A 13493-nucleotide genomic window follows, 5' to 3' on the forward strand; every position below is an offset into this window, starting at 1 on the left:
TATATACTATTTGAATTTCTCCATATTCTTTTTATTATATCATTTGAAATCTAGAATGGATTGCACCTTTGCTTCTTTTCTTGTAACTTGGAAACAGTACGTCAGAATAAGGAAAAATTCCCCCACATGCATTATTTTGGGTACTTTACTTTGGTTGTCTATGTTTTCAGCTGCTGGGAGCCAGTAAGCACACAGGGCAGTCATTCTACCACGCAGATATCTGACTCATTATTAGCCGCTGCTATCACTAACACTTAATCTTTGCCTCCATCTCCAGTTGCTAGGAACCAGTATGAGCGGATGGGCAGTGATGTCACCATGCAGTGTGGTTCGCTGGACAATGAGGCATCAGTGTCATGGAAGGTGAATGGGACTGATGTGAAGGCACAGCACCGTCTAGCAGGTCCCAGACTGATCCTGACCGAGGTGGACTTGGGGCACAATGGACTCTACAGCTGCTTTCAGAACCCAAATGGAGAGAGGCGTGACACCATCTTGCTACACATTGGCAGTAAGTTGTTTCTCAGATTTTTATTTCAAATAAGATATGATGACACTTCAATAATTGAGGGAAACTGGGTCATTACAGCCGTATAGAGTGAAACAATGGAAAAAAAATGGGAGAAGAAATTTACTATCCAGTTAAGCATCACAGGTGGGCTGGACCGTCTAACTGTGAAGCAGCAGCCTTAAGCACTTCACCACTCTGCTGCCCCAGAAGAGATTAATAACGGGAAATATCGTGACTTTTTGTGTGTGTCTAGTGAAGGACAAAAATGATACACGATAGAAAATAAAAAAATATTACTTGAAGCAGTAATTAAGTGTTGTGACTTCTAGGACTATGTGGAAATGTAATACCCATTGTTATGATATTGCTCCATTATGACTATCCTGCAGGCTGTTGTGCGATTTATGTGAAAGTGCTGTACAAATGTGTCTTACAGCTATAAGTAAAAAAGGTGCTGCAACCTACCCATTTCTGACGAGGCAGAGTTAAAATACACGGCAGCCCAGTGACTGCTCGCAACTGAATTTGATCAAATGAGCAAAAATGTCCTTGTACTACATGTCTACAGTGCATCATCAACAAGTTGTAAAAAGAAAGAGTCAACATGCAGCTGACTCTCTTCTAGAGGCAGAAAGTGTGGGACAGTAAAACTTTTGAATACCACACAGTTACTAATTAGGAATAATAAAACGACAATGCTGAGGCTCCTAAATCACATTAAAACTGATGGAATGATATTATGTTATGTCAAATTTGTGAGATACATTTTAATAAAGACTAACATTAATAACTAAGATCACTTTTTTGTTGCTTGCCCAGTACATCCCTGTAGCTAAATTTTAATAGTAACTTCATTTAAAATTTAAATACTAATATAAAACTTGAATTGTCATAATAACAGTCCTTCTGCCAGCTGACTACCTCTAATGATTAGTTGTTAAAATGACATTTGGTCACTTTGCTGTTACAGCTATGGATTTTAATAATCATGCAAAAGCTAAATGGGTGTCAATTTAACGGCATGTCATGGTGGCCTGTGTGACGGCTACGGCCTCCTTTGAGATCCATTATTCTGATGGTGAAGGTTTTATATACTAGCACTGTACATAATAATGGTGTTAATATGGGATAGACTTGTAAATGACAAGAATAAGGAAGTGAACAACTTGTTGTATTTAGCTCAAATTAAATATATTTGTTCATACATCCACTACCTTTTTAAATTACTCATTTAGAATATATTTACTCAGGAGGTGAAATGCTTATTTGGCCATTATTAATATCATAATGGCAAAGCCAGCCCAAATCATGATGCCAACCCCGCTACATTTTAAGCCAAAAAAGTCCACATAGTTCTTATTCTCTGGCTTATCCACATGTCTTTGAGCAAACTGAAGACAGGCACCAATGTTCTTGAAACTCAGGCATGCGCACCATGGTTTTTACATTCTCCTGATGTTGGACTCTGTTGGACAGATAGGTTTTTAGTTTCCAAGGCTTTACCATCCCAGAGTATTACTTTGCTTTGATAGTTAATACGCAGAATTCTCTTCTTTAAATAAATAACAACTGATGACAGAAACTAAATATTCCTTTCAAATGAGTTGATAATCCTAGAGGCTGATATACTTTTGCCATTGGATAATTTCCCACAACAATTATATAAATATATGAGTGTTTATCACGTTTAATGGGTTTCCTTAAGTAGTTTAGGAGTTGGGTGAAAACTGGATCGTATTTTAAGAAATATTTATGTAGACATAGAGAAAAGTGTAAGAGTTCTTAAACTTCCAAGCACCATTGACTATTGTTGTTATAAATTAATTAATGTGCATCACAACTTGTTCCTATAAAACATTAATGATCCTGTGTCCATCATAAATCAATTCAAGAAGGCCCAGCAGGTTTAGGTGAAACTATTTTCATTTTTTCTTATATTGCATCCCCTGATACCTCAGATTTATAGGGACGACTGCCTCGTCTAATCAACACCTGAACGTCCAGCTCTCTCCCTCACTTTCACTGTTTGGATACATCTTTAACTGCAGTAAAGCTCCATGATTGATGACTGCATGTCTACTGCTAAATGGCAGGTTTGAGAAAACACATTTTTTAGTCAAAGTGAAGTAATGTCTCTTATTAAAACAGAAAAACCACGGATGCTCTTTCTGCATTACCTCTGCTAGACAGCATTTCCTCACACATATCTTTTTCTATATCCCTGCATTAGAGTCATAGTCTGTAGAATACCTAATATGACATCTTAAATGAAAGGAATCATACTGCAGCTGCAAGCTAGCTAGCAGGTGAAATTAGATACCTCTTTGGCATCAGTCATGGCTGGCCACTTCAGATTGGTGCCAAAAGTGTCCATTTTTGATACACTGCAAAAGAAAAACCTTGATTCATCACTCACATGGCATTGAAAAATATGAACCCATTCCAGTTTTCTTCTTTCCAACATTGCCGCAGAATAGAATCCACCTTAGGTCTAAATCAGAGAAAGGCAACATTGCAAGAAAGGCAGGTCCTGTTGCCTCATCTGTACTGAGTCTAAATGTCATCACAGTAAATGGCCTTACTGGGAATCTGGTTTGAAGCACAGAACAACAAGGCATCAGGAACGAATCACCCGTTTAAAATTCTGGCCAACACGTGTCGCCTTCATCTGATTAGGAAACCACACCTGTATGGCAGAAAGTTGGGCACACCACCCATAGAGATTTTCTTCCAGGGTGATGTTAAATGTAACATTTCCATGCAAATGTTTGATGAATGAGACTGTATGGAAGTGTGACAGTTTGGTTAATCATATTGGCAATGATGAATTACTGAATGCTGAAATAAGACTGAATTAATGAGGGTTTTATGTTATGGTAGATTATGTCAGCAGGGTGAATGATGCAATGCATAAACAGACCAGAATTTGTATGTGTGTGTGTCTGTGTGTGTGTGCGTGTGTGTGTCTGTGTTTGTGATAAAAAAAAAAAGAAAGATTGAGTGATGTCTCTGCATGTTTATGTGCAAGCAAGTGCATGTGTTTGCATGGTCTCTTTTTACCAGCGATTTTCTCCATCGTAATGACACTTTGGTGGTCTTAAACAGTGTGTGTGTCTGTGTGTGTGTGTGCGTGCATGCATGCATGTGTGTGTGTGTGAGAAAGTGAGAGAGAGAGAGTGAGGGAGAAACATAGTTACATTGTGTAACTATTCATCAGGGATAAATTACAAGTTTGTGAGAACAGTACCCAAGTGGTCTGGCCTGGCAGTGAATATAATTGCCTTGATAACAGTTGGTGATTTTATGACATGTTCACGGCACACACTGGGGCAACATCGACTTTAATTCTACCTTTCAAACTCCAGCAACTCGGGTTGTCTTCTCACACTCTGTCTTTCACTTTTTCACTGCTTTTTTTTTCAATTTGCCCTTTTTTTTTTTAACTGTCTGTTATCACTACCCCGCCGTTATCTGCTATTTCTGTACTTTTCGATTTCCTATCAGAATTTTTCATTATGTTAACTGTCACCTACAAAACTTTTAGATACAGTGATAATGACATCATGACACACTTCATTTGTTGTGATTACCAACATGATGACAGTTTGATTTTATGCAGTGTTTATGACTTACACCCGGGGCTTGTTATGTTTTACACAGATAGAAGTGTTGTCAGGAGAATAGCACGGAGCCATCTGTCTGTGCTTTCTTGAACATTTGCTTCTTCATTCTTTGTCTCTCTCCTCCTTAAACTTTGTGATTACATCTCAAGTTGCTTGTTTTGTCTCTTTGTCACTTGTATACATATGGTTTTACAGGATTTTTAGCCTCTTTTTCCCACCATCTATTCTCTCTTCCATGCCTGTGCCGTTCTGTCTCTGGATCCTCCATCCGTCCCATGCCTTTCCATCTCTCTCCGACTTTGTGTTTTGGCCTGTAGTTTGTGGCAGCATCTGCTAGCTGAGTGTTTACACTGGTTTGCATTAAGAGCAGAGGACGCCGCACTGTGACTCTGTTAACTTGCCCCACCTTTGCACCAACCTTATGGAACGTTTGTGATCTTTTTCCAGCAGTGTGTTGACATGATGTCTGCGTGACAAGTCCACGGTAGTGTGTGTATTTATGTTGACTCGAATTTTCATTTGAAAATGTAACACTGATGTGATGTCTGCAGCTGTAGGATGTTTACATTATGTCTGTCGCTTGGTATACATTTAACCCTGCAATTTTAGAAAACATATATAAATGTCAAATTGTGTGCTGGCGTATCTGTGCATGTTGATGAATAGAAGCAAACACTTGTAACTGTGTGTATGTATGCACATGTGTTAAGTTGATACACACATGGCTAGATGTTATTGTCCCGGGGTGTTTAGAAAAGGTGGACATCTTCTACATAAGCAAACGCAGAGTGAGACACAAAGAAACACAGACACACACTAGCACACTCCAGCAGCAGACTGCTTAATGACATCTTCAGACACTGTATCTTGAAAATATGAAGCGATGTATAACAGTAGGGAGACAGAAAGTGACAGCCTGATAACAAAATATGAAAAAGGATTGACAGTAAAAGTTCATTATAATTTAATAAGAGGTTATAAAACTCTAAAGCTCCTTGGTGAAAAACAACATTCGTTCCCTTTGCTGCCACAATAGGGAAGTTTATTGCTGTTCTGCCCTTTTCTGGCTCTGTCCATTCTTCTGTCTATTGCTGTCTTATATGGCCGACAGCTAAACAATTTATAGCATCACAACATGGGCTGCACCTTCCAGCTAACACAACATCAACTGCAGTGGGTCATATATCCAACCAGTCACGATGGTAACCTGTCAGCCTGCAAGAAACATAGACTTCCACTGATCAGCTACTCAACCAGCAAACCCGAAGCTATTGCACCGGCTTTATGTACATTCCGTTGCATAGAAAGGAGCGGAAATGAAGCTAATTTGCAACCCTTGTCCCTAATTAAGTGTTTAGTTTACATTGAGATGAATGAAAAGATTTAAGAGAATCAGAAATTAAACAGATCAAACAACTGTGTACATGTGTATAAATATATTTACCTGAGTGTGAATGCGTTGTACATGATTGTGCATGGATCAACATATACAGTACATATGATATTGTGTGTCTGAGTTTGTAGGCATAGATTTGTCATTTAAATGCAATTGAATATTTGTTGGTGTTCAAATATTTGCTGTTGTTTCGGTCTTTTCTTTTATTTGTGTAGTTTTATTACCTTTTCACATGTGCAGAATTATCTTTTTCTAATGAAGACGTAAATGAAATAGAAAAAGGCTGATATCCTCTTCAACGGCAACTATCTCTTCCTAAATGTGATGACTTGCTGTAGAGCTGTGAAATTGCGATGGCCCTCCAAATATCAGGCCATGCATATCTAAAAGCTCTGCCACTGATCACTCCCCATCTTTAGAGCCCATTAGCCAGCTACCCAGCCACTCAGTGTGCAACCCAGTCACTCAGCCTGCCAGCTGACAGTAGACAAGAAGTGATACTCCTTTCTTTTTTTTTTACCCCCAAATTCTTGACAGATACTTACAGAGATTACAGAGATTACTGTAATGACAAAACTTTAAACATCCATAATGAAGAAGAAATATTTATATTGTGAGCAAGAGCGGCGTCTGTTTAGTAATGAATTTGCACCATAAATCATCACACAAAAAGAAGGTTCTAAGTTTGGCACTGACTCATTCTTGTAAACAGCCCTAGTCTGAGCTGCTCTCAGATCATAGCAGTGCCATTATGTAAACACAGTTGTGGTGTTTTTTTTTTCTTAATGTTAAAAATGACAACAGAAATATTTACTGCCAGCGTTGTGGATGTGGGTTGGGCTATGAGGCCCGCTTCGTTTTTATTAGGTGTGTGTCTGTGTGTTTGTGTGCATGTGTGGTTTACTGCAGAAAAAGCACCAAAACTCAGAAGCCTATTTCCAACATAGCATTTTTCTTTAGGGGCAAGGAACCTTTTTAAAAATGCATTTTCACCTTTAGGAACCAGTGTCAAAATTTAGGTCCACAGTCGGAGTTGTACCCCCAAAAAAGTGGCCGACCACCCAACACTTGCTACAGTACGTCAGTGGGTTAGCTTCCTTAATCTTCCTAGGACTTTGCTTCTGCTGTGAGTACACATTCCCTTAAAGTGACTTTTAGTCCAGCAATAGATTCCTGAACTTTTATTCCTGGGAAAGAAATGCTTTAGAAACCCTAGCTGAAATTCACTGTTACCTCATAAAAGGTAGAAAAAACTGCTCTTTTTTTTCTTTTTTAGACGTTTTCACTTATCACATTCTCTCTAAACAGACATGGAAGAAAATGTGTGAATTAAAGTGGCTCACTCAGTTAATCAGTGTGTTTGAGATTTATTTTCTTAAATTAGGGAGTGTCTTTTACACACTAAATACATCATAATTTGGACACACATCACGCAGACTTGCACTTGGGGGTGTAGCAGGCTTCCCCTGACTTTAATTATAACCAGTACATGGAACAGTCTCAACCTTAAGGATTTAAGTGAAATTGCTGTACAGTACATTGGTAGAAGATGAGTCGAAGGTGGAGTGAGTTCTCATGTTGCCCTCAGGCACCATATTTCCACAAACATTCCAACTGATATATATTTTCTTTTCCCTGGGCGGCTTGCACACACACACACACACACACACACACACAGAGAGAAACACACACTCAGGGGACTCGTGCCACATCACTGGGTAATGGAATTGTCTTGTCTCCTTTCAGACAGATCACTATAGAGGAGGGTGAACACATAGAGCTCGATCACCTCCGGGACTTCCTGTTTAAACAGAGAAGTATTTGGCCCGATGTGTAAGCCCATTGCTAAAACTACTCACTGTCTATTTTAATTTCTCTTATTGCTTGTCAGTTAAATTAAATGGGAATGTGTAGAAGATTTAAAAAGTCTTAAAAGTAAATTTTTTCAACCTCAGTTGGCCTCTCAGGTTTATTTTCCATTGGAGACAGAAGCTGCCTCTGGAAATCAGTATTTTGAGGAACTATCTTTGAACTTCAAATGTTTGGAAGGTAACACCTGGAGGTCTAACAAATAAACAGAACAGTTTTAATCTGAAAGACACAGACATGTGAAATTAAATCTCAAGAACAAGTACAAATTTCTTCACTTGATGAGAATCACATATTAACAACAAATTGTGCCCCTGTTCCCCAGTTTACCCTTCAGTAACAGCGTGAAACAGCAAAATCTCTGATTTTGTTCCGCTCCACATCACCAATTTCTTGCCTCCCCATTTTTTTGCTCTATTTGCAGTACAATAGCAACTCCCATCACTTTATTGTAGCAGACAACCATAACAAATGGTAAAGTGGTCCAGGTTTACAAAGTCAATGGGAAGCCATGAGGGATACTTAAACAGAAAAAAAAGAGTCCTTGTGTGCTTTGGCCTTGTTGTACATGTTGGGCATCATGAGTAATCTGGCAAGACATATTGTTTTCCCTTTGCTACTCTCTTAGTGCTGCTGTTTTAAAGAGAGTCTGTGCGTCAAAAATAGTTAGCAACATTCTAGTCTAAGAAAAATACTCACATTCTGCTCTTAATAATTGAAAAAGGTTTGGGATTTTTAACTGGGTATGTATCCACGTGTCATGTTGTAAATTTGGTGTAAAAGTTCGGTGGAAGTTAGGTTAAGTAGAATTTCATTGATTTAGAAAATCAGCCAAGGCAGCCTGCAGATCAGAGTGTTTTATTTTTATATTCTCCAACCCACAACACTACTACACTTTTCATCTGTTGCTCTACTATATGTAGCATTTTTACCTTTTAACTATATTTAACATTTTTCCTTTCTCAAATCTTATTTTTTCCCCCGATTCTGTTGTTTTTATCTCATTCTGTTTCTGTTTTTCTTCTCCACTAATCATCTCATCCCACCCTTAGTTAATTGCATATTAACATTACTTTCTCCGTCTCTCTCTCTGTAGTTTGGTCTGTAAAAGCTTCTACTCAAAGCATCACACTGCAACATTACAATAATATAGGTGTCATGTGAGTAGCTGAATGCCACGTCGACACATGTATATAATTCAGTCAATCTTCTGAAATTACTTGCCAACATATTTTTTAATGTACTTTTACAAGGAAAGTGATGTTTCATTTACAAAATTTGGTAAACATTTACATAATCTTTTGGACTGATTCTGTTTATACCCTTTTTTCCAGTGCATCGTAACTACTCATACACAATACTAACTGATTTTTGGAAAATTAGTTTCATATTCCAAAACCAACCAACAAAATAAACACAGTTACACAGGGGATGCTGAACTACAATCTTCTTAAATTTAGGGACTGAATCACTAAATCAACAAGGTTAGGTTTGGGTACAAAACATCAGGAATACGTAAAAGATAATTGTGAAATGTTGAAGCACAAACATTTACTGTCAGTTCAAAGTGGAAAGTAAACCACTGTCTCACATTTGAAAGTCATCTGCAGCCACCTATCTGCCATAATCACCTCCTTCTGCCAACTGTCTATGAATACATCACTAACAGTCATCCCTACTTCAATATCTAGAGGCCCTGCGTTCTATGGCCTCTAGATATTGCTATCACATCTGGACGTTAGAAAGCTACTTAATGAACCATAAGTATGAGCTTATAAGTACTTGAAAATGCCCCACTGAGTGTTGCGATAACAGCCAAATCAGCTGGGCAGTTAGGCTGTTGATTGTCTGGTAGACATTAGGTTTGTGAGGACAGGCTACAAGGGACTTCAAGCTACAGGACTGTTCTAAAAGAAATAGGTTGACCGCAGAAGATAATTAAGCTGCAAACACAAAACAGTATGGAGCTGCAGTTAATAATAAGATGAAGAAGTTAAAGTTTGCTAAATCTTGCAAAAGCCTCTCCAGGAAGTGGATGAAGACTAAGTTAGATGTAGACCAGCTAGAGACAGAGGTCTTTAAGAAATGGGAGCCTAAAACAGTGAATGATACAGGGAAAAATCAGGGTTCAAGATCTTTGTGAAGATTTATCAAAAAGTGAAATGTAGTGATAAAATAGGTAAAACACTTTCTCTGCTAGTAAAAATAAAAATGAACGTAAAGTTGGGGGCACTTGCTTTTGTAAACCCTTAAAAGTTACCACTTTTTAGCGTAACTGCTGTTGATTGGAAAGGCATGGTGAACCTAGAGCATTTGACTAATGAAATGTTATCATGAGTTAAATGGTGATTTATCAGCAAAGTCGTTATCAACCTACTTGGTGACATATATTTAACAAAGTCGAAGTCAGGATCAATGCACAGGAGACAAAACGAGACTTTTAAACTACAGACTCTAATTTGCATCCCAATCGTTAATCATTGCCGTTAGTGCTTTAGTTTTAGTGTCTTTAGTTGGTGCTTTAGTCAGTGTTGTTAGTGTATTTAAACTAACAACACTGCATGATCCCGCATGATCTTGCCTTAAGCCTAACCTCCTTATCTTTGCAGCCTAAACCAATTGAAATAGTGACGCATTATACTGCATGATAATGCATGTAGAGTAGATACCTACTGGCCTATATCTATGATGGTGATAACAACAAATGAACACAAGGTGCACGATTTTGTTTTGCCGCATCAGCTACAGCAAAGTTTGAGCAGATGAAGTTGAGGAGCCGGAGCATGACTTCTAGTCCTCTAAAATGCTGCTCCTTGCTCCAATTAAGGTTCCAACACTCTAGCTCAGTTCCACTCAAATGCTCTACGTGAAATAAATCCAAGCCAAAAGAAATTTACTGTATCTGGTAATTGGCAGTATAACATGACTGCTGTTTCTATACCAAACCTTCATTTACTTTGCTTCTACTTTGTACTTAGTTGTACTTTAGTTTAATTTACAGGCCGCTTTTTTTTCTAATTTTCCTCACATCCCCTATATAAGCATCCCGATCTTGTTCACCTCTGTCTCTTTTTTGCTTTTGTTTTTATAGACTGGTCTTTGTTTTTCATATTTCATAGATTACTAGAACCATACTAGAATCATAGAACCATTTAATTAACGAGCTGAAATCAATACATTTTGAAGGTCATCTTTGATTGAAGATTATTATCAACCTCTCATTAAAAAAGCAATAAAATTAAATGAAAGTAAGCTAGGGTTCATTGTGTTTTCTCTCTATTTCTCTCCTTCATACTCTAATTACCCATCCAGAAGTAGTGGGATAAACTGACTGACTGTAGCATTATCTTGTCTCCTCTGTTCGCCATACGGCTTCATACATTTAACATGTAGCATGCCTGTCTCTGTGTGTGTGTGTGTGGTGGGTTGCGTGTTGGGGTTGTGTATGTGGGTGTTTCGCCTTGAGGGTACCTTTTTGTGTGCTTCATATTTGTCACTCTGTCCTCGTGGGTGTGCATTCACATCTTTGTTTGTGCCAAAATTTGCAGCTGCATTTTTGTGTGTATATGTGCATGAGTGTGTTGTTTGCGTCAGTGGCTGTCACTGTGTGTTTTGTGTCTTTGCCAAGAAGGTAAAGGCCTGTTCCCTCTTGATTAGTGTCCAGTGAAATAGCAATTTCTAGGCTGTCTCAGCCCTTTTACAATCTTTTGTGTGTGTTTGTGTGTGCGTGTGTGTGTGTGTGTGTCTGAAAGAGATGGAGAGAGGACATAGAAAAAGCAAGACTTTGACCAGAAAGTATTCCCCCTGGCTCAGTGTCCAGCAGTGAGGTTGAGCATTTTGCGCCATTGACGTCAAGCAACTGAAAAATGGCCAGACATCCATGAAAGCATGCTCATCGGCCTTCTGTGTTTGTATCTATGTGGCTGCAAAGAAGATTTCAATGTCAGAAGTTTGTAGATTTAAAACTTCCCCATGCTGCTCACCGTTTCAGCTGCCCTGTTGGATCCAACATAATGCATCCCAAACCTGAAGCCCAAATTATACATTTGCATTTTGTCAACACACAGACATAGGAATAAAATAAAATAACAAAGTTATGTGCCATAGGAATGAGTCCTAAAACCCCAAAATGATTTAGCATTTTTGGATTTCTAGTTCCCTAGTCATAATATGGACAGCTGCAGATAAATGATGGCACTACTATAGGGTTTTAGTGTTTTGTCAAAGCTCAATTCAGCATGTAGCAATGATGAGCCAGGAAGCAAATCTTGGTAAATATGGAATCCCTAAGGCACTCTCTTATCTTCAATTATGCTCGAATGTGCTGCTATCTAAAAAAGAGAATTGAAAAAAAAAAAAGCAAAGGCAGTGAAAACTTAAAAAAAATTATTGTATTGCACTTTTAGGTATGCAAAAAAAAATAAAATAAAAAACAATTTTAAAAAGTGAATTGGTGCCATAAAATTGTACAATAATACAGTAACTGCAGCCACCTGATGAGCTATTATTTAACATTAGTCAGTCAGTAGTATGGATCCTAAAGTTAAAATCTGCTGGATTTTGAGTTTTTTTTTTTTTCAATAAACTCCCAAATAACAAATCATACAACTGCGAGGAGAACTACAAATTGTACAAAACAGAACACCCTCTCTCATTAGACTCTAAAATTATCCCACAAATGCATTGTGCATATTGTACAGGTTAGACAAAAATGTCCTCAGATTTTCTGCCATTTTTGTTTTTTAAAACTAGTCGAACACCTTTTCTAAACCTAAAGCTTATTTTCTCAAAATTCCAAACAGAAAACCATGAACACAATAATAAACCTCTATAGATCTAAAAACATTTTTGTCCCATTTCACATTTTTGCATCAAAATGACACACACATGCATCGTATGATTAGATGTTTCTGCCAACCAACAACACTCTGTTGTGCTTAACACAAAACACTACTGAATGTTTTGTCAGAACACTTATGTTTTTGCATTTCTAGTGTTACACTTTAGTCGGCTGCTTGTGGGCCACCACTGCCCCATATGAAACAAGAAGTGACATGTTACAGGGACCATCCACAGACGTTCACAGTGGCACAGTGGCCAGTGATGTTCTGCCGCCTTATCTCATGTGCGACAAATATGCTTCCACGCCGTCATCCTCCTCTGACTCTCACTCCTTTATCTATAGCTCTTGCTGCGCCTTTGACCTCTGTCATCCTCCAAAACAGGAGAGCTCATCTGATGCCTTCCTATAGTGCAAAAGCTCTGCCTTCTTAGTAAATGATTAATCAACTACTTATTTTACCTTTGAGAAATGGTTGTGAGACCCTGGTGAGTAAGTGTATTTTGATTGGTTGCATCTGGTAAAGGTTTTTTGTGTCTTATGTAGAGAACTGTGAGTAGTGTTTTTAAGTGTTTGCATCATCTGAACACTGTGGCAGGCTTAGAATTTTCTTATAGTTTTGCAGAAATTGTGTGACATGTAAAGAGTTTTTTTTGTAAAAAACTTTAAAATACTACTGCTGCTGCTGTAAAGCTTACAAATAAGAAAATTAGTAAGCATCCCCTGCATCTCATCTGCAAGCCTGCACAGATATAGGGTGTTTAATGAACCTGTGTTGTGTGTGCAACAGAGAAGAATGACAGAGAGAGACTGTGTGTGTTAGTGTGTGTGTGTGTATGAAAAGAAAGTAAGAGTAGAAAAAACAAATGAGATAGCATTGTAGGAAGCGCATGTACTGATGTATGCAAGAGAGCAGATAACCTAATTTGATCATGTAAGACCATATATCAGCCCTTCCAGGATCTGGCAGACCATTTTGTGATTGTTGCTGCGTGAAACAACTTTTCTAAAAAAAAAAAAGAAAGAAATAGAAAACTGATGCATGTTGCAATGTTTTTACAATGTTTGAATGATGTTGCAAGTCTGTGCAGAATTCTAGGGGGGATTTGCCGAATTAATTTTCTGAATTCCTGGAGGGACTGATATATGTAGAATCGAGCATGCATATGAGTATTTGAAAGTGTGTGCATGTGCACTATATTTCATTTTTCTGCATACATAGATCTGTATATATGTGTGTAATGGACTAGGCCC

General features: G+C 38.1%; 1 protein-coding gene across 3 annotated transcripts in view; it reads left to right on the top strand.

The window, feature by feature from the left end:
* cntfr (ciliary neurotrophic factor receptor) overlaps positions 1-13493 on the top strand; it is a 248225-nt gene that overhangs the window by 161841 nt on the left and 72891 nt on the right. For all 3 annotated transcript variants that reach the window (XM_067483893.1, XM_067483894.1, XM_067483892.1), the window contains one exon: positions 278-511. In XM_067483893.1, the coding sequence (XP_067339994.1) occupies positions 278-511 (234 nt within the window). The remainder of the gene's footprint in view (positions 1-277; positions 512-13493) is intronic.

The sequence above is a fragment of the Channa argus genome, chromosome 18, assembly GCF_033026475.1.
Source record: "Channa argus isolate prfri chromosome 18, Channa argus male v1.0, whole genome shotgun sequence".
NCBI classification, from domain to species: Eukaryota; Metazoa; Chordata; class Actinopteri; order Anabantiformes; family Channidae; genus Channa; species Channa argus.